General features: G+C 33.9%; 1 protein-coding gene across 2 annotated transcripts in view; it reads right to left on the bottom strand.

Moving 5' to 3' along the window:
- PSMD14 (proteasome 26S subunit, non-ATPase 14) overlaps positions 1 to 22245 on the bottom strand; it is a 101487-nt gene that overhangs the window by 35124 nt on the left and 44118 nt on the right. Inside the window, exons 2-6 of one of the 2 annotated variants that reach the window (XM_044242199.1) lie at positions 10039 to 10189; positions 9245 to 9316; positions 8908 to 9027; positions 5252 to 5322; positions 4092 to 4242 (exon numbers count right to left, since the gene is read on the bottom strand). In XM_044242199.1, the coding sequence (XP_044098134.1) occupies positions 4092 to 4242; positions 5252 to 5322; positions 8908 to 9027; positions 9245 to 9316; positions 10039 to 10065 (441 nt within the window). In that variant the 5' untranslated portion in view covers positions 10066 to 10189. The remainder of the gene's footprint in view (positions 1 to 4091; positions 4243 to 5251; positions 5323 to 8907; positions 9028 to 9244; positions 9317 to 10038; positions 10190 to 22245) is intronic. The other variant, XM_044242198.1, reaches the window with a different exon arrangement.

Genomic DNA, 22245 nt, shown 5'->3' with positions numbered 1-22245 from the left:
AGTGATGTCCTGCCCACCTATCAAAGCTCAGTTCAAGCGTCACTCACTTTGTGCAGTCATACCAATTTTTCTCCTAATTTGCATTTACTATGATTGCTAAACAAGTACTACTTTATTGTATATTGTCACATACAAGATTCTGAATAAGTATTTGTTGCATTAGTTCTCTCTCTAGCAACCAATTTAATACTTAGTTATAGAAACAAAGCAGTATCAGTGTAATTTGTATTCTATCAGTATGCAATGTAGGATTATCAGCACATAATTGGCATAATGTTATCTGGCTCACTAGATGCATGTTATCTGCCATACACTAAATGTATATGACTTATCTTCTCAAAATGACCAAGATTGTTGTTTTAATCTACTTTATATACCAGAATCATTGGCACACAGGCACATTATATGTACTTAAGAAATACCTGCAGCTAAGTTATTTCTGATCAGACTGAATAAAAACTTCTCAAGAAAATTCAGCCAGTGTGAAGATTTATATGGACTAAAGGGTTATTAGTGGTTTATTTTCTTTTAATGTTTTCAAAATAGAGAACAAACAAAGATTGTTATCAGTTAGCAGATAACATATAAACATTTTACTGACAGAAATTATGATAAGAAAACAGGTTTTCAAAAGTAGTAATAGTTGCATGGTAGTTTTATAACTTTGCACAAAGTCATCATTCTTTTTGTACTAAGGAAGTATAATCATATTATAAGCTAAGTTAACTTCTAAATCTGCTGCTGGATCAAGTCTAGTTGTGGGCTGAATATATAAGATAACAAAACTTTAAGTAAGAGGCAGCTACTTTACTACTTGAGAACTGAAGCTTAAAATATCTGAATATGTACATTTTACAAATAAACTAAAACAGAATTTTAAAAACTTCGCTAAAGTTTAGAGTTAAGCACATCACTAACTTCTATATAGCTACTCTCCATTTAAATTATACATGCTATCATGTTCCACCTTTAACATTTTTAAACATTTACAGGATTACATAATATACAGAGGGCTATGGATTCTTTATTATATAGTATATTTAATTATTTATGTAGGTCTCAATTTTGGTCCTAGGGATGTTGCAAAAGCTGAGAGGAATGAGTCTGTCTAAACTGCTTTTTAAAATAAAAATCAACAAACACTGTATGAAGAAAATCATTTAATATGTAGTAACTACTATAAATAGTACAGTGTACTGTTGAGAACTTAGATAAAATACATAGCCCCTTATCGTGACTTACACTGAAGGGAGTGATATCTATCCATATAAGATAAGAAAAAGTCTTGCAATGACCTCTAATACTCATTTGCCAATCCTGAGTTCCTCTAATTACATAGTTCCTAACTGTCTACTATTAAAGAGTCAGTAGAACAGCTTGAGCTCTGAAATTTTATATCCTTGTTCTGCTGCTTAATAATGCTATAATTTTGGGCAAAATAATCTCTTTGACCCTAATTTTTTTTATCTTTTCATTGACAAAATGGAGTAATAATGGGATCTCCGGAATTTCTAAAGAATACATGAGACAACTTGAAATATTTATCACACAATACCTGGCACACAACAATAATTTCATAAAAATACAATCAAGTCACTATAAAAGGAAATCAAACATCATGAATTAATGAGATAACAAAGATTCAGTGCTTACCTAATCACTCAAAAATAGAGAATATTGGGATTTATAAAAATGAAAATATAAAATTTACAGTAAAGAGGTATTAAGTGAACAGTCTCAACTTCAATAATTTACATATAGATTGTCATTTTAACTCCTGATCTAATCATTGTCTTATTAAATATTTTGACAGCTTTGATAAATCACATGCAGAGAAGGGAGAGGGAAAGGGAGAATCCCACGCTACTCTTCATTTTCATAAGCTTATATTCTTGTGTTTAATATTTTAACTAGAAAACTTTGGACATGGGTTTACTAGCATTTCATTTGGCTCATAGTTCTGGGAGGTCCTGACACTCAAAGAACCATAAATTATAACCAAACTCAGACATCCTATAGATGAAATTACATTACTGAGAAAGAATTGAATCCTTAATTCAGGTCATGAAATTGTGTGAATCTACACGCTAGGTACAAGAAGTGATGTGAATCATTAGTGATAGGTATGTATACTAAATATTTCAGAACTATTTTTTCATGACTATAAATCTAGACAGTGATACCTATGGTTTTATCAAGTAATTTTAGATAGGTTATTTTGAAAAAATAACTACATTTTACCAGATGACAAGTCATGTCACATAGTGTATTTTTAAAATTCATTCTTTTAACATGAATTATGTTTAATTAGAAATAAAGCAAATTCCAGTTATATAATATAAAACTGTCCTTTAAGATGCTATAAACAAAATGGCTAAAAATACATATTTATTTTGTTTTGAGAATGTCTTCTTTCGTTGTATTTAAGTTTATATTTTCCTATTCAAAGTGGCCACCATCACGAGTCAAGTATAAAAAGTCAGATACACTAATACTGCAAAATAGAATTCTAATTATATTTAACATTAAGCTTCAATTATTTTTTGTGAATATTGTGGTAGAGAGACTTCATCAGATAACTGTTATATTTCTAAAATGTTAATTATTACTTAAATGAATTACTTTGAGTTATTAAAAAGGTATCTTAATTATCAGGAATTAGATTTAAGAAGTATTATACTGTACTATAATTCATAAAACTAATAAAAGTCAAGGATTTTCCACTCTTTTTATCTGTACAGTTAAGTAATAATATACTTAGTTAAAAAAAAGTAAATTGAAATATAGGTATACGCAAACATCAGAAGTAATCCACTTTGAATAGTCTAGTGTATCGGTTTCTATTATTGTTTTTGTGGCTAGATTCCACCTCTGAAAAGCTAAATCACATGTAATAGGATCATGATTTAGAGAAGACCTCAATTTTTATTCATCATAATAATATGATGTCAGAAAGTGTTCAACTTCAAATCATGACAGATAAAAACTCCATGTTTAACAGCCATATTTAGTTTGTTTGAGCTGGTGAGCAGATATAAATGTAATCCGCAATACTAGCAAACTCCAGGTCTGTTAGATAGCAAGCTAATATTTATTTTTAAGTGCTCTAAAAATTATTTGTAAAAGCTGCATAAAAAGGATTCCATAAATGTATTGTGATTTTTTTTTAACAATTATTCTACACTACAATGGAAGTACATGCTCAAACAAGACACCTCAGCAGTATTTTAAAGCAGTAACCACCTAGCCAATTTCTCTATGTTCTGTAGTTTTTCTAATCCACTCTCCCTGTGGTTGAGCAAAATCGAATTGCCTCTCACATTTGCAGACAGCTCTGTGAAGGTGATAATAGAGCTGCTCCCTGCTGTCATGAGGCAGGAAATAGGAAAATGGCATATGGGGCTAGAAAGAAAGAAATAAAAAAAAGAAAGAGAGAGAGAGAACGAACGAAGGGAGAGAAAAAAAAGAACTAAACAAGAACAAAAGATTTCAACAAAGAACAACTATAACCCAATATGCTTTGCAAGTTAATCTCTTTTCATAATCATTTAGCATATTTAATCATTCATCTGTGTCCTCACTCCAAAAATGCGAATGGCTGATACTAAGTGTTTAGGTCAAGTTTTCATTGTCTAAAATATTCGCAACATCCAATTCCAGAATATGTCCTGCACAAAGTCTGCAAAACAGAGTGTCCTTAACTAGATACATAAAATGTGCCAATCCCAAATTCACCATTCTAAAATAAAGGAAGTTGGAACAATGTTTATTAAAATACTAATAAAATGTGTACAGCAGGCTTTTAGTAAGGTTGAACATTCCTAAACCTATGACATACAAATTTAAAAATAAACATTTATGATTAGACAATACCTGATTAAAGTAGAAACAAATCTCTAAGTAGTTATATTGCTAATAATATTAAGATGACACATTTTTCAACTTGTACAGGTTTTTTGTTTGTTTTTTAAAATACCCAGACAGGGGTTTTTTGTGTGTAAGAATCCTGCTTTAAACAAAAGAAATTTTAATTTAATGTATTTCTAAACAGAATGTGGCAGTAGATCTAATAAAGACAGAATCTACTCTACCTTTCCTTTTACACTCTGAATGGGATCCACAACCACTGCCACAGCTCTCTCCGACAAGGCTTCAAAGCTCTGCTGAGTGTTGATATCCACACCAGAAAGCCAACAACCAAAGCCAGGGTGACTGTGATACCAACCAACAACCATCTCAGGCCTGAAACAAAGAGGGCATTCGGCGGTTCAGAACAGAACAAGTAATACACGTTTATGATAGGAAAAGAAACAACACACTAACAGGGTATAAATTAGGAAGAGATGAAAAACACACAGGTGTGAAAAAAGCACCATTAGAAACACTGAAATCATACACCATATTATCCAGAAAACATGGAAATGAGTAAGCATGACAAAGGATTGCTATCATTAAGAGACGCACATTAGCAGTGGTAGATAAGGCTTTCAGTTTTTCACCTTGTTACCACACTTTCTCTGAGCCAGTTTTACCCTTTCAGTATTCAAGTAAATATCTACTCTTTAACTCCTTAGGTCTGGGAGTTGGATTTTCCATGCAGAGTACAATTTTAACAATGGACACCAGGATCCACTGTTGTGAAAGGATTAAATATCAATTAAACCAGCAGTAGAACTAGGAACTCAGTCAAAAACCAATTTGCACTGTTCTGCTCAGCTGCTGAGCCTTTTGCTAACATTAATTTTGAAGTTTCTTCCACAGTAGAAGAATTTGAGCAAGAGAATGACAACTATTGAGATTTAATCTGGGGGGGGGGGAAACTTGAAGAATATTTGAATTCTACTTTTAAAATCTTTAAAATTTAAAATTTTAAATTTTAAAATCATAGGCTTAATATAATTAAATATTCAGAATCTTACTCAGTTCCAATATGCGGAACATACAAGCTCTTTCAATTGTAAGTGACTAGACAGTAACTCCATATGCTAAACAGGGAATCTACAGGCCAAGCTTAGTATATGATGGTTGAGAATTTTAACATGAGGCAGTCTTCTCATTGGCAAATTTCTTTGATTCTAGAAGAAAGAGATACTAGCTGGGTAGGTGACACATAGCATGGCAAGTAATACTTTCTACAATAACTACATGACTTTTTTTCCTAGGTATGATATTCATAAACACCAAGATTTTTAAACTACATGTCTAAAAATTCTTTCCATTATTCCTTTATGTAATCAGTTAAAATACTTACCTTCCTGTCTGCTTCAACATATCTAACATTTTGGCTTGGAACACTGGATCAACTGCCTCCACACTGACACCCTGGTTTAGACAGAAAGAAACATAATTGGCTTTCAGAACTCTGAAAAAAGACCCACAAACATTTACTCACTCTACATGAACAAAAAGCTACCCCCAAATCCCCTACACATATTATTTTGGGATACCAAAGTAATTTTTTAGGTTTAGATATTGATAATTGATTCCCATTTCTATCAATTATAAGCCATACTTTAATGAAACTTCTAAAACCACCTAAGTTTAAAATTAGCTAACTGTGGGACTCGATCCCAGGACCCTGAGATCATGACCTGAGTCCCGCATCGGGCTCTCTGCTCAGCGGGGAGCCTGCTTCCTCCTCTCTCTCTCTGCCTACTTGTGATCTCTCTCTGTCAAATAAATAAATAAAATCTTAAAAAAAAAAAAAACTTAAAAAAAAATTAGCTAACTGCTGTTAGCTAATGAGTTAAGACAGTTTTCGGGATCCTTTAAGAACTTACGGCCATGGCTACCCATATGTGCACATGCGTGTGAGCACACACACACATCTACTACTACCAGAAATACCAAATAACTGAACCAACTATTTTTGGTTAGATCTACCTTGGCAAGCATACTTTCAAATGCCTTCTCTGATACCTGACAAGCACTATGTCCCTTCCATCCCATCCAAAGTTTTGTTAACTATTCAGCTACTACAATAATCAACAACCTGAAGTCTTCTTTTTCCTCAGTAACAGAAATACTTCGAAGAAGGAAAATAATTTCTGAATTTCCCAGAGTAACTTTTATTTGTTTTATTGGTGGGGGGGTTGGGAGGGGAGGAAGTTTAGTGCCTCAGAACTATTCTCAATTTTGGCTCAGGTCATGATCTCAGGGTTGTAAGACTGAGCCCCACATTGGCTCCACACTGGGTGTGGAGCCTGCTTAAGATGCTCTCTCTCCCAGGCATCTGGGTGGCTCAGTTGGTTAAGCTTTTTACTTCGGCTCAGGTCATAATCCAAGAGTCCCAGGATCAAGCCCCACAATGGGATCCTGGATCAGCAGAGAGTCTGCTTCTCTCTCTCCCTCTTTCTCAAATAAATAAATTAAAATCTTAAAAAAAATTTTTTTCTCTCTCTCTCCACTCCTACCTCCCCATTCCCCATTAGAGACAATATATAACCAACTCTTTTAAAAATACTGCATTACCTTGCTAGTTCAACCAAAAAACCCTAGAACATGGAAGAATTAAAGGCATTAATGTCATCTCTCCAATGATAAATCACTGCCATATTAGCTCTACAAGGCTTTCTTCTAATATCAGGGATTTAATTCTAATCTAGCCCAATAAACCAGTTAACATAAGCACTTCCTTCCCACCAAAACAAACAATAACTGAATTCCAACTGAGAAAGCATCCTCAAGAACAGGGGTATACAATCTGTTGCCTATAGGTTTTTCACATTTTTAAAGGGTGTTTAAAAAAAAAAAAAAACAAAACACAAGAATGAGACAGAAACATACATCTTTATAGAAAGCTGACTCAGGCCAGAAGAAACTCTTCTACTCTACTACACAGAATGAACACAAAGATCAAAATCTTCTACTTCATATTGTCAAACAAGTATTTACAAGGATATAATGTTAACAAAGTTTAAGAACTCCTTATTGTAATTGATAAGGACCACAAGTAGCAGAAATACTAGTTAACTTTATTATGTTTTTCATATTCTGATATGAAAGATAAAAGATAAGTATAGGTAAAAATAGCCTAAGATATAAAAATAGCCTTACTTTAGATAAATCTAAATCTTTAGTTAATACACAGAATACTTCCCTATATCCAAATGTACAAAATAAATACAATGGATAGCCAGGTGGACAAAATCAGCAGATCTAAATTAGTTTACCTCAACAAACTAGTCCATTTGGAGAAAAATTTGCATATTTGTCTATATTTTGCATTATTTAGAAATACACTGTAATCTGTAGTAACTACTCTATTTAAAATGCTGGGGCCTCTCTCTCTATGAAATAAATAATAATAAATAAATAAACCTTTAAAAAATGGGGCACTTGGGTAGCTCAGTGAGTTAAGCATCCGACTCACGATTTAGGCTCAAGTCATATTCTCATGGGTCCTGGGATCAAGCCCCACACTGGGCTCCACACTCAATGGGAACTCTGCTTGAAATTCCCTCTCTCCCCTTCCTTCTACCCTTCCCCTAACTCACATGCATTCGTGCTCTCGCTCTTTCTCTCAAATAAACAACAATAAATAAAAACTTAAAATGCTTGGGCATCTAGGTGGCTGAGTCGGTTAAGTGGCTGACTCTTGATCTCAGCTCAGGTCACAGTCTCTGGGTCATGAGATCGAGCCCCACATAAGGCTCTGCCAAGCATGGAGTCTGCTTAGGATTTTTTCCCTCCCCCTCTACACTGCACCTCTCAGCATGTACTCTCTCTGTATATAAATAAATAATAAAAACATAGGGTTGCCTGTGTGGCTCAGTCATTAAGCATCTGTCTTCAGCTCAGGTCATGATCCCAGGGTCCTGGGATCAAACCCCATGTCTGGCTCCCCTGCTAGGCAGGAAGCCTGTTTCTCCCTCTTCCACTCCCCTTGCTTATGTCTCCTCTCTTGCTGTGTCTCTCTGTCAAATAAATACATAAATAAAATCTTTAAAAATATACATATACATATTTATATAACTTGTTTTACTCTATTTCTATTTTATTGAGGTATACCGTTAAGAGCCTCAAACAAAGCAAACAAGCAAACAGCTTTACAACAATTTCTTTAATCCAGTTATTTTCTAAAGCTCAGTAAGAGAAATGTTGCATGTTACAGAAAAAACAACCATCAGAACAGTACACACATTATATTTTTCTAGGCAAAAAGATGAGAAGGATATGCGTGTAGCTTTTTCTAAGAAAAGCAGAAGGGTTTTTTGGCCATTTTCTTTAGATCTAAATGCACACTTTTTTACACAAGTCCAATGCACTGAACAAAACAGCAAAACAAAACAAAAACCCTCCAGAAAGAATAATGCATTCTACACAGGTAAAGTAGATGACTTCCAAAATTTGTATGTAGTATACTTCCTCTATGAAGAAATTACCAGCCTGGGCTAAAGAACTAAAATTTACCACAAGTTTTTGGTTTCTTTAAACTTAACATTTGAATATGAAAAGCTTAAAGTCATTTATCACCAACAAAAATTGGGGGACCATATTTCAAATCAAAAGGAATAAAACATGAGGACTAGATAACATATGTGAATTAAAAGTCTAATTAAGAGGGTCTCTAAAATCTTCTGAATGGAGTGTTCAAATTAATACCCTACTAGTTTAGGGTAATGAACTTATAAGTCTGGTATTCTACACTAGTTAAAGCTGAAAGTTATGAGTTAAGGGATTTAATGCTAGCATGACTCAGTTTGTGGATCTAAAGAGAACTCATGATGCATTTAAAAGATGAATGATTTAATTCCATACAGGGTATAAATTTCTATCATTAATCTTATGATGGATTCTTCCTATCAGGAAAAGAAAATATAATGTGATCAAAATTATTTTGCATAGGAAAAGGAAAGAGAAAAGAAACACATTTACTTACAGCAGGCAACCATAAAAAGTACTCACTGTTCCTGACTGTGGCATAGCAAACACATCAATCACTCTGACGGTGTAATCATCAACAAATTCTCCAAGCATCAGACCCATAACTTCCATGGGAACTCCAGCCCGACCATGCTTTAACATCTGTAAAGAGCAAGATAGGTAAAGCTTTAAGATACTTGGTACTTTTTTTTTTTTTTTTTTAAATAACCTAAGTTTGTTTCAGTGGAAATAAAACACTCCTATTTTACAAATGCACCTAGAGCAATGACTTAAGTTTGAGGGTTAACATAATAAATATTCCCAAGTAAAAGTGAAAGCAACAGAGTTCTGTAAAGCAAGTATTCTATTCAATACTTACTTTTAACAGTGCAAGGGAAGAAATATAGACTTGTTCTGCCGTGTCCACTGCAGGAGCATCTGTAGGTGGCCCCTAGAAAAAAAGCATATCAATTATTATAAACACACAATTTATGAATTTAAAATTCAAGTTATATGTTATATAAACTTGACTGTTTTTAAGAGTTTTGGGAAAACCCATCAAGTATCCTTTTATTCTTAAATATCCTTTTATTCAGGTACAACACAAAGAAAACAACTTTATAAGCATCAAACCTGTGGAAAACAAATCAAACTTAGTGCTCAGGCAAGTGTCCAATGGACATAAAGCTTAATCTTTCAGCAATGCTAATCTACCTCTGCTACAAAATAACTACAAAGCACCAATTAGACATGTTTCTTCTTCTCAATCTGAGACTGATTTTCAGCTACAGACAGCATGCACTTTAGGGCTATGGGATCTAGGCAGATGCGTAGATACAGCTGGGGGGAGGGGGCAAAAAAAGATTTTTAATCCCTAGGTGAAAGAGCTGTGAACAGCATACTATGCACTTTGCCTATAAATTTGCTTCCCCCGCCCTCCCCGCCAGCAATACAACAAATTTAACACAAGTGCACCAGGTGTGAACAAACTGGCTGCTGACTGGTGTAGCCAACATGAAAATACTTTTAAATTCTGACTACCGCCTTTAAAACAAATGTTACTATCTATCTTAGAAAGGTTAAGGGAGACATTATATTTTCCCTCATCAAAAGCACAAGCCTCTTTTGACTATAACGTTCAGAGGCACAAGGTATTTTACATAGGGACCTTACCCTCAAGATGACTACAGTCTTATACATGTAATTCCGTACATAGAAAGCTTTCTTGTTTTTCCATACTTGACAGTTGGGAAATTAAAATGAGATGTGTCCTCTAATTCCCAGGTTCTGTTTTGCTCAAAGTTCCCTTTTCTTGACAATAACTCTATTACAAATTACAAAGCAAATGTTAGTTATCCAAAGTATAAATCAACATTCTATCTTGTTTTTAAAGGTTTACTTACTAAAATTAATCAATCACTTTACTTACTACATTTCAGATGTGTAAGTAAGTCTATATGTATTTTGTGCTTCTTCCTATTTATATGCTAAATTCTGTGATTTTTAAAATTTTTAAAATTTTTTGTTTAAAAAGTCATAATATTTGCTGGAAGCATTAAATATAAAAAGTTCCACAATAAGTTCTCTCTAAACACAAGAATACAAAATTACTTCTTTTTTTTTCTTACAGAAATTGTTTCCTTATGTACAAAGGGTTAAGAAAAATCAAATGTCTAATTTTCTTTTTAATAATAAATGTCAGATAATAAATTTAAAAACCAAAAGTAATTCTTCATTTATTATTGCGTAATGCAGCTTTATTGCTTATCTTTAAATAGAGATGAATCTCAAAGTTTTATTTATTTGAGTGAGAGAGAGAGATGGAGGGAGCTCATGCACGAGCGAGTTGGGGTGGGAAGATAGAAGAGGGAAAGAATCCTCAAGCAGACTCCCCACTGAGCACAGAGTCCCACAAAGGGTTTGATCACAGGACCCTGAGATCATGACCTGGGACAAAGTCAACTGTCAGCATCAGCATCGCTGCTCAACCAATTGAGCCACCCAAGGAACCCTAAAACATGATAATTTTGTTGGTATGATAATTTTATCCATCTAACTAAGAAAGTAAAGTTTAAGAAAAAGGTGAGGACAGTAGTAAGTTAGCTGCGATAAGAGGTTTTGGGGAAGTACTACTTTAAATTAGGATAATGAACACTGTATTTATTCATAGAGGTTATTTACTGATCCAGAGCAACTTAAAAATTTCATATGGAGAAAGAATTTAAACTGGCATCTAGATTAGTTATTAATACAGTCTTTCTTTCTTTCTTTCTTTCTTTCATTTTTAATACTGTCCTTCTTAACTTGCCAGAAAATACTAAAAAAAGCAACAGGGAACTAAAACATCAAACCATCAGCAAAATGTATTACTGACAAAGTCCAGAAAATACCCTTGCCACCAATTAAAGAAGAACAAGTCTGTTTTGTTCAACATATAACCAGTACCTAGCAAAGTGCTTGGCACACAGCAAGAACTTAGTAAGTATTGCCCCCCAAAAAATAAATAAATAAAAAGAAATGAATAAATTGAAGTACTACTAGCCAATGGAACAGAAATGAAAAATACCCATCGGTTACTCTATGAGAGAGAACAAGCCATATGTAAGTGGATATAAAAGAGCATTACCTCCTCTTTCACTATTTTCTTCTGGTTTAGAACCATACTAAGAGAAAACCATGTAGCTGTTCTCTACTGGATGGGTGCTGTTTTGTGAGAGAACAGTCAGTGATATTTCCTGTTGCTCCTCTCACTCCATTACTATTTTGTTTCTTTATCTAGTCAGAGACTAAATTTCTCAGAAAAAAACTTGGCAAGATGTAGAGAAGAGTTTGTAGCGGTGAAGAGCACTTTCTTTTTTTTTTTTTTAAAAGTAATCTCTACACCCAATATGGGGTTCAAACTCACAACCCTAAGATCAAGAGATCAAGAATCACATGCTCGTCTGACTGAGCCAGCCAGGTGCCCCTGAACTGCATTCTTTAAAGAAATAAAAAGAGTAACCTGTGTAAAATACTGTCTACAGGACAGATGTTAAGGATCTCTGGTAGTTGTGAATATTTGAGACTATCAGTTTTCAAATGCTTACCTGTCCAGAATATCATATAACCAGGCAAAGAAGAAGAAAACTCCATTAAAGACCCTGGTAACTATGGTTAACCTAACCAAAGTTAAGAAAAATGTGGGGCTATGGACAATGTACCTACATTGTCCTTTGGCAAATGCTCCTGAGCAATAGCATCCTGATGATTCAAAGGGAAGAAAGAAATCTGAAAATAGGATTCATAAACAAAATTTCAGAAAACTATTTGGCATCAGTACAATATAAACTTTCCTAATGTTGAAATAGTTCAAGGACAGACCAAGATGAAAAGATAAAAAAATAATTAAGAACTAAAATCACATCGGAGGAAACAAGGGTAAAAATAACATTATGACAGGTTTAAGTCATTGATACAGAACACAAAGATGATGTCTTAGAATGCAGAGTGAAGAGATAAAAATTACTAAAAATACAAAGATACTAGAGGACAAAGGAGCTATAAGCTAAGAAATAGTTGTTCCTATGGACAAAATAATAGAATCAATAAGTAAAGGTAAAGCTGAAGAAAATTTTCCCGAATGAAAACAATTTTTTTTTCAACTTTCAGATCACTAAACATCAGACAATAATCAGTGAAGAAAGTATTACACCTTGAAAATTCTTGGGCATGTTTTTTTTAAGATTGGGGGGAGGGGAAGATGGAAAAGAAGAGAGAGATTTTTTTTTTTAATTTTATTTATTTATTTGACAGAGAGAGAGAGAGATCACAAGTGGGCAGAGCAGCAGGCAGAGAGAGGAAAGCAGGCTCCCCGCCAAGCCGAGAGCCGGAAGCAGAGCACGATCCCAGAACCCTGAGATCATGGCTCAGGCCTGTGCCAAAGGCAGAGGCTTAAATCACTGGGCCACCCAGGCACCCCAGAAGAGAGAGAATCTTAAGCAGGCTCCATGCTTAGCTTGGAGCCCGACACCAGGCTAGATCTCACACCCCTGAGATCATGACTTGAGCCAAAATCAAGATTTGGATACTTTACCCAGGCACTCTCAGTCAATCTTGATTACAAGGATAAAGCCAAATTCCTAAAAATACGAAAGTAGAAAAACTAACCTGGTGAAAAAAATGCAACTCAGGTTGACTTGGGATTTCTTTGCAACATTAAATGGCAGAAAACAATGAAAGAAAGTTTTCAAGTTTTAAGAGAGAAACCCTGAGTCAGAAATATTATCCTCAATTTAAAAAATGTCTGAATGGGACGCCCGGGTGGCTCAGTTGGTTAAGCAGCTGCCTTCGGCTCAGGTCATGATTCCAGCGTCCTGGGATCGAGTCCCACATCGGGCTCCTTGCTCGGCAGGGAGCCTGCTTCTCCCTCTGCCTCTGCCTGCCTCTCTGTCTGCCTGTGCTCGCTCTCTCTCCCTCTCTCTCTGACAAATAAATAAATAAAATCTTAAAAAAAAAAAAAATGTCTGAAGGCCTACAAACATGTTACTAAGTACACAAGGACTCAGAAAATATGATTCCATATATCCTCCTTCAAAGAACTTCTTGAATAAATCAACGAGTTGTGCCCCCACAAATCAAAATTAAAACCTGAAAAATGGGAAAGCCATCTGTTAAGATTATTGAAAGCAGTTTAAAACAGATATAGATCTAAATAATACAAATAAACAGGGTTCAAAACCACAGATATTGTCCAAATAACAGTACAGGGCAGTGGAAAGAAATGAAGTAAACAAAATTCTCTATTTTATATACAGGAGGGGAAAAAAAAAAGAACTCTTAAGTGCTAATTTTGACTATTACAGAAATACGGTTTAATTTTTTTTTTTTTAGTTTTATTATTTATTCTATAGAGACACAGCAAGAGAGGGAACATAAGCAGGGTGAGTGGGGAGGAGAAGCAGGCTTCCCACTGAGCAGGGAATTCGATGAGGGCCTCCATCCCAGGATACTGGAATTATGACCTGATCCAAAGGCAGATGCTTAATGGACTGAGCCACCCAGGCACCCCTTAAAAAGTCTTCTGAACAACCTAAAAATCATCACAATAAGCATTCAAATTGAACGTCGCCTTACAAAATCACTGGAGGAAAAAAAGCAAACACAACATTGATAATTAAAAATACAAAAAACGAACACACACCAGTAGGTAACCAAGACGGGAAGAGAACAAAAACAGCAAATATAAGGTAAGATCAAATATACTGGTAATGGAAAAATATGAATGAATTAAAGTGCCTCGTTAAAAGCCTCTCATAATAGATTTAAAATGGAAATTCATGTATAAACTGATTACAAATAAAAATTAAAACAAAATAAAAGGTAAAATTATCAGTCAGTGACATACATGTATTTTCTTTTTGTAAACACAGCCATAATGGCTACTCTGTTTACCCACCTTGCTTTCATCCAGTGATACATTATAGTAATAGATTTCCCAGTATTAAATCACCTTTCTATACCTGGGATAAACTGTTGACATGATTTACTTTTTTTCCTTTTTAAACGGTTTTTGTTTCCCTTTTTACAAGTGAGACTGGCCTGGCATTTTCTCTTTTATGTTAAATTTGTTGACTTTAATCATCATGCTAGATTTAAAAATAATTGTGAAAGTATATACTTTATAATTTTCTGTGCTCTAGTAATAATACAGCTATCCTTTGAATAACACAGGGATTGGAACACTAACCACCCACACAGTCAAAAACCCACATATAACTTATGACTCCCTCAAAACTTAATAGTACTACTACTAAAAGCCCACTGTTGAATAGAAGCCTTACTGATAACAAGTTAATTTAAATAATTAAGATATTCTGTATCTTGTATGTACAAAACTACTTACTGTAGTTTTATAATAAAGAAAAGGTTATTAAGAAAATCATAAGAGAAAATACATTTACAGTACCATACTGTATTTATTTAAAAAAATCTGTGTATAAATGGACCCAGGTAGTTCAAACCTGTGTTGTTCAATGATCAACTGTATATACTAAATTATCTGTCTTAAAAATTTGGGAGAGTTCAATATTAAATATGGCTCTAAAGCTGACCTTGGAACTGATCATTATAAGTTTTTCAGTGATATTAATAAATTCAGGTTATTTATGTCTTGATACTTATTATATTGTTCCAGAAAGTTTTCTTTCAGTAGATTACAAAGTTATCACCACAAAATTGAACATACTCTAATTTTTAAATGTTTAATACAGAAAACATTTAAAACTAAATGTGTTTCTCCATATCACATTACATCACCATCCAGACAGATTAATAATTTACATTTATGAAAAAATCGAATTATAGCAAAACTTGGCTAAAAATATTGGTGAAACTTACTGATTCATTCTATGAGGCCAGTATTACCCTGATGCCAAGGCCAGACAAAGACTGCAAAAAACTGCACACCAATATTTCTTACAAACACTGGTGCAAAAAATCTCTACAAACTACTAGAAAACAAAACTCAGCAGCATATGGAAAGAATTATTTTACACATGACCAAGGGAAATTTATTACTGAAATGCAAGGATGGTTCAACATATGAAAATTGACCAATGTAATACACCCCATCAACAGAATGAAGGGAAAAAAACCCACATGATCATTTCAACTGATGAAGCAGCAGCATCTAACCAAATTCAACACCCTTTCATTATAAAAACACTGGAAAAACTAGGGTAGAAGGAAACTACCTCAACATAATAAAAGCTATATCTAGGGGTCCATGGGTGGCTCAGTCGATTGACTCTTGATTTCAGCTCAGGTCATGACCTCAGGGTCATGAGATCAAGCCCCATGTCTGGCTCCATGCTCAGCAAGGAGTCTCCTTGAGATTCTCTCTCTCCCTCTATACTGCTCACACTCTCCCTACCCTTACTTACTTAAAATAAATAAGTCTTAAAAAAAATAAATAAAATAAACAAAAGCCATATGTGAAAGCCCACAGTGACCATAACATTCTATGTTTACCATAAACAAAAAGTGTTTCCTCTAAAATCAGGAAGTAGGCAAGTATGCCTGCTTTCATCGCTTCTATTCAATTTAGTATTGGAAGTTCTAGCCAAAGCAATTAGGCAATAAAAAGGGGTAGAATGCATCCAAACTGGAAAGGAAGGAGTAAAATTGTCTCTGCAGGCAAAATGCTCTTACATGTAGAAAACTCTAAAGATTACACATAAACTACTGTAACTAATAAACAAATTTAGCAAAAGAGCAGACTATAAAGTCAACACAAAAATCAGCTGCATGTCTGTTGTGAGCAACTGAACAATCTGAAAAAGAAATTACAAAAGCAGGGCACCTGGCTGGCTCAGTCAGGTGACTGAGACTACTGATGGGACTACCGATCTCAGGGTCATGAATTTAAGCCCCACGTTGGGTGTGGAGCCTACTTATGGGGAAAAAAAAAGAAAGAAAGAAAAAGAAAAAGTAATTGCAAAAGCAATTACATTTATAGTAACATTAAGAAGAATAAAATACTCAGGCATTAATTTCTGAATACTAAAAATTTTTCTTAAAAACCTGAAAAAATTTTGCCCCATTTATGACACAAAGTCAATATATAAATTAACAAAATACTAAAATTGTAATGGAAACATGGGCAAAGAATATAAAGCAAGTAATTACATAAATACATGATGAAATAAGTATGAAAATGTTCAACCTCACTAGCTGACCTTCTTTAATTAAGAAATGCCAATTAACACATTAAGACGTTGTTGTTGTTTTCTATCACACAAGCTTTACAATGCCTAATTTTGGAGAGGGTATTATAAAAGAAACACTCTGAGCACTGTTAGTGAGAATGTGAACAGGTTTAATCTATCAGAAAAGCAACTGAGCAGTATCAAGAGCCTCACAACTGCAAACTTTCTGACCCTCCTTTTGTACACCTAGAAATTATTTAAGTAAATAAGCAGAGATGTTTGTATGAACCAGAATGTTCATGATGCTTCTTTTAATAATGCAAATAAATTAAGGAATAAAATAACAACCAATAAAGAATACTGTTGAATGTTCCTTTCTCTGAAAGATAAATACCATATGATTTCAGTCATATGTGGAATTTAACAAAAGAAATGAAAAAAAAAAAAAAAAGGAAGAAACAAATCAGACTCTTAAATAAAACAAATGGTGGTTGCCAGAGAGGGGATGGGTGAAATAGATAAAAGGAATGAAAAGTATAATTATTTTGGTTACCACTGAAAAATGTAAATAACTGTTGATTCATTATATTGTACACCTGAAACTAATATAAACGTTATATGTTCATTATACTTCAATAAAAATTTTTAAAAAAGAAAAGTTCCTTATGCTGACATCTCAAGATACTTCAGAGGTTAGATGGCTATACCCTAGGCAAAGACACAGATATAGCTCTATTTCAAGTAACTCAAGAAAAACAAAGTATTAGAGAATTCAAGAAGGGGGAATGTATGGAGTAGGAGTAGTCAGGGTATTGAGGTAGTAATGAGAATCCCAGAACTGTGAGACATTTTCCAGCAAAGCAGACATGATGGTTTTTAGTACTCACCCACTGAAAGTCTCCAAGTCCTTTTAACTAGCCCTGCCCTCATGCCTCATATATGCAAGCCCTCATGCCTCATATATACAGCCCTATCACTTTAACAAAGTGATTTCACAAACAGAAACTGATCCAAAGGTTTTTTAGACCGAAGGTAGCCATTGTTATGCTATGTTTACATGTGGTGATCACAAACATCAACAGATTATATATGTCCCATTTATATAATGAAAAACATCTGAATAAATGCATAGAATTTACTTCAATCATTTTTCACTTTTTGAGAACTTACTATGTTTAAGAAACTAAGCTAAAATGCTGGGTAAACTAAAGGGAAAAACTACACAATGATTAAACCAAATGAAAACTTGGACACAAATATTTTTGAATTTTTTACACTTGGCTATTACTACTATAAAAAATAATGGAGAAAATAGTTGCTTTCTGGCGCTTAATCAAACAGTGTAGTTCTAAAGTTACCAGCTGATATAGTGTGTAAACTATCAAGTTCTCTACTGACCTTGTAACGATTCTATCACCATTTTTTGTAAGGACTGAACAAGATGTAACTTAAATTTCAAGGTCCTTTAAAAACAACTATTAGAGGGTTCCTGGGTGGCTCAGTTGGTTGAACATCTGTCTTTGGCTCAGGTCAGGATTCCAGAGTCCAGAAATCAATCCCTGTGGTTGGGCTCCCTGTTCAGTGGTAAGTCTCCTTCTCCCTTCCCCCTACTCGTGCTCTTACTTGCTCGCCCCCTCTTTCATATAAATGAATAAAATCTTTAAAAAAAAATTATTATTTGTACCTGAAGGCACTGGTACAACTAATATGGCATTAAGCAAAAGCTAAAATAAAAAACTAAAGAAAACTGACCTATATTTCACACAATGCCATTGTAAAACAGAAACACACATATCACTGTTAACAGGTTAAGTAAAATAAGAAACATCTATGGGGCACCTGGCTGGCTTGGTTGGTACAGCATGCAACTCTTGATCTTCAATCTCATCTTCAGATAAGATCTTCAGATCTCAATCTTCATAAGTTTGAGCCCCACATTGGTGGCAGTTTACTTAAAAAACTAAACTAAACTAAATGTTCTGTAACTTTATATTGTTAAAATTTTAAATTAATGTTACAATTTAAAAATTAGAATGATTTAGTTATATATTGCTGTAAAAAATGTGTAACTAAAATATTTGCATATAACCCTTTATAAAAATACAGTAATCACATCTGCTACATAACTTTTCAATATTCAATAGTCAACTTTAAAATCACTTACATAAGTCTGATCCTTCAAAAATGAGTTTATTTTAAAAGGAGAGAAAAATCCACACTTTTAAGCTCAATAAAATCAGCTACTTAACAGAACTCTGGGGTAAACTGGTGAGCCAAAGGCACAAGCAGTGCAACCAACCTGTATATAAACCATGAAAATCTACCCAATTGGTGTTATAATACCTATTCTGACTCCATAAAGGCATTAAGCTTATCTCTGTACAATGAGTTTTGATCTGCCATGTTTAGTAAAACAGAAATTAACATCCAGATCCACAAATTTTAAGTGTGGTTAACTTAAATGAGACATGGTTCCCCACATCCCACCCCCATTTAGAAGGTTAAAACCTTATCCAGCATAAAAAGCTGTGACTTTTACTTGGGCAGCCCTTGTTGACTAAGTGTTAAAAAAAAAGGCATTTGCCATTATAACAGGATAAAACGCCTCTAAGTGTTACCTACTCAGGCCTTTTAACAAATTTGTTAACACTATTAGTTATATTACTCCACCTTTCTCTTAGTGTGAACTGGTATCAATTATTTAGCCAATTTTATTATGTTATTAAAATACCTGCTGATTAAACATGAACCAAAGTGTCATTTAAAAGAAATGCAAAATAAATAGTATCACTGAACTGCAACACAATAAAACTATCTAAAAGTATAAAGTTATCTTGGCAAACAACATAAAACACTTCAAAATTTGTTAAAAAGTTGTTCTATGATTAAAATATTACACAGGTTTTATTTTTATAATGGCTGTTTAAAGGGAAATATTTGGTCCTGCAACACAATTATTTTTTAAAGGTCTTTAAAACATGTATTTTTCAACAAAGAGAAAATAAATTTTATTAACAAATAAAGGAGACAACATTTTTAAAAAACAAAATAAAACCTAAACATATATGGAATAGTTGACAGAAAACTTTTAATTTATGATATCCAGTATCACCCAAATTTGATAAATTCTTTAAGAACTTTTAAAAATTTGATGAAACTACCAGTTTCAGTTTCTGCAATTAAAATACCTTGAAAAAACAAAACAAAACAAAACAACTAAAGACAAAATCAAACATATAACTACAAATAACTACCATGGTACTGTTTATCTCCTACCCAGCAAGGTAAGAAACAACCTTTTAATACTTTAATTTTGTGAGTATTAAACAACTAGTGTGAAAAACAAGCTGCATGTAAACTATTTCTACTGCCTGAGCTTCAATGACTAGCTGAGGCAACCTGTTATAGGAGGTGTTAATTGGCAATAGGAGTACAAGTCAGAAGCATGCTCCCTATCGTCCTAACCCAGCAAGGCTAGGTCATTAAAGTGGAAATGAATTCTTTCATGTCGACTTAACCCCTTCAATGCATGATTTCAGCTGTTTTCTCTCAATTAATTTAAAAAACTTGTTACTTTTTAGAGTTAAAAAAAAATGTTCCCAAAAAAAGGTCCTTTGGCTGACAGTTTCAATGACTATATTATTCAGAAGAGAAGAATAGAGCAAGTTAATTGCAATGTAATACTGCAACTCTCCTTTCTGAAAAACATAGGAACTAGTTCTATCTGCTTGTTTTAACACTATAAAGAAGATATAGGATATAGTGTTTAGAAATAGCTTGGAACCATTTAGTCACATAGGGTTTTGATTTACATTTCAGTTTAAGGATCCAACTATGATACTTAATCATCTTAACCTTGCGATAGGGCAACATTAATTTTTTTTATTCCCATAATGTCCATATAAGAATTCTCAATTTAAAAATGTTTTGAAATATATATGAGTTAAACACCTTTCTAATTATGTTTTATTATTCTGATAAGGTGGATAGTCACAGCATATCCTAATGACTGGTTGCCAAAAAGCCTAAATTCCTTTTATGGCATGATCTCAGAGGTTTCCAGATGGCACATTAATTCTTAAGAAAAAAAAAAATACAAAAAGAAGGAAAGAAAAATAAGAATGAAAATGTCAAAATAATGATGCACTGCTTTCAAAATGCCATATTTATAAATACTAATATTCTTATATATTTTAAGCATTATAGGCATTTTAAATAAAATTCAATTATATAAATAATATTCTAAATATTATAATTAAAAAATTAACATACTATGCTACATCTTTCATCTGTATAACCCTGAAAATATTTCCTTTAATGAAAATACTATCAGAGTAAGAATTAAACATGGGAAAATGTGTTAATTCCTAACACTATGTACCTTGTGATAAATCAATAAAAAATTACGAACATGACAATGTAGAAATAATCTCACCCACTGTTGTAATACAGCTGGGCTCCTGAGTAATTATAACTAAAAATATGCTTATGAGGAACCTGGTCAGCAAGGTCTTAGATAATAATGGGCAATATAATGGTTCACGGATATCAAAAAAACAGAAATTATACTACACCCAATTCTATATTCCTTTCTGTACCTCACCCACTCTTCCTCCAAGTCTTTGACAAACTCAGTCCTTTCTTCTAAGAAAACTGATTTTCTTTCCCTAGGGCTACTGACCTCCTCCAATACAGCAAACCTAATTAGCTGCCCTGGAACTAATATTTTGAAAATATAAAAATTTCAGTGGGAGAAAAGGTAGTGGGGTGAGGCTACATAATAGTAAGGGAGAGGGTAAGGATGACATTTATGACATCACCTGGTTATAAAGACAACTGATCAAAGTAATATAGGATCTGGAAGCCTAATGCACACTGCCCAATGTGACATTTCTTTCTCTTTAAGATACTCATTTGAAAATAATTTTTACCAGGGCACCTGGGTGGCTCAGTCATTGAGCGTCTGCCTTTGGCTTAAATTAGGATCCCAGGGTCCTGGGACCAAGCCCCACCGACCAGGGCTCCCTGCTCGGTGGGAGGCCTGCTTCTTCCTCTCCCACTCCCCCTACTTGTGTTCCCCCTCTTGCCGTCTCTCTCTGTCAAATAAATAAGATCTTAAAAAAATAAAAATAAAAAATAAAATAATTATTACCTACTTAAAGGTGTGTGTGTGACACATGCTGTAAGCACCAATCACTTTAGACATCTATGAAATCTGTCTCACCAGAACAGGGATCTACTGACCTGTTTCCCATTCTGGGTGACTTTCACTCTGCTCCACAGTAATGAGGAAGGAGCAAGCACAATGCTTGACTTCCTTTGTTATACAGAAGACTCATTCATAGATCAGCTAGTCAAATTTCAGAAACCAGAAGATAACTACAAATGTTTATGGGACACCTGGGTGGCTCAGTCACTTAAACATCTGCTTTCCGGCTCAGGTCATGATCTAGGGTTCTGGGATGGAGTCCTACATCAGGCTCCCTTCTCAGTGGGAAGACTACTTCTCCCTCTCCTCTGGCTGCTGATCCCCTTGCTTGTGCTTGTTCTCTCTCTCTCTGTCAAATAAATAAAATCTTAAAACACACACACACACACACACATAAACAAAAACTCCAAATGTTTAAGAGTGGCTAAAAACATGCTGTCTTTTATAACTGGAGATTAATTCCCAGAATCAAGCAGAATCTTGAAT

The sequence above is a fragment of the Neovison vison genome, chromosome 3, assembly GCF_020171115.1.
Source record: "Neovison vison isolate M4711 chromosome 3, ASM_NN_V1, whole genome shotgun sequence".
Taxonomy (NCBI): Eukaryota; Metazoa; Chordata; class Mammalia; order Carnivora; family Mustelidae; genus Neogale; species Neogale vison.
Note: the sequence above shows the minus strand (reverse complement) of the source record. Positions and strands in the feature narration are given on the sequence as shown.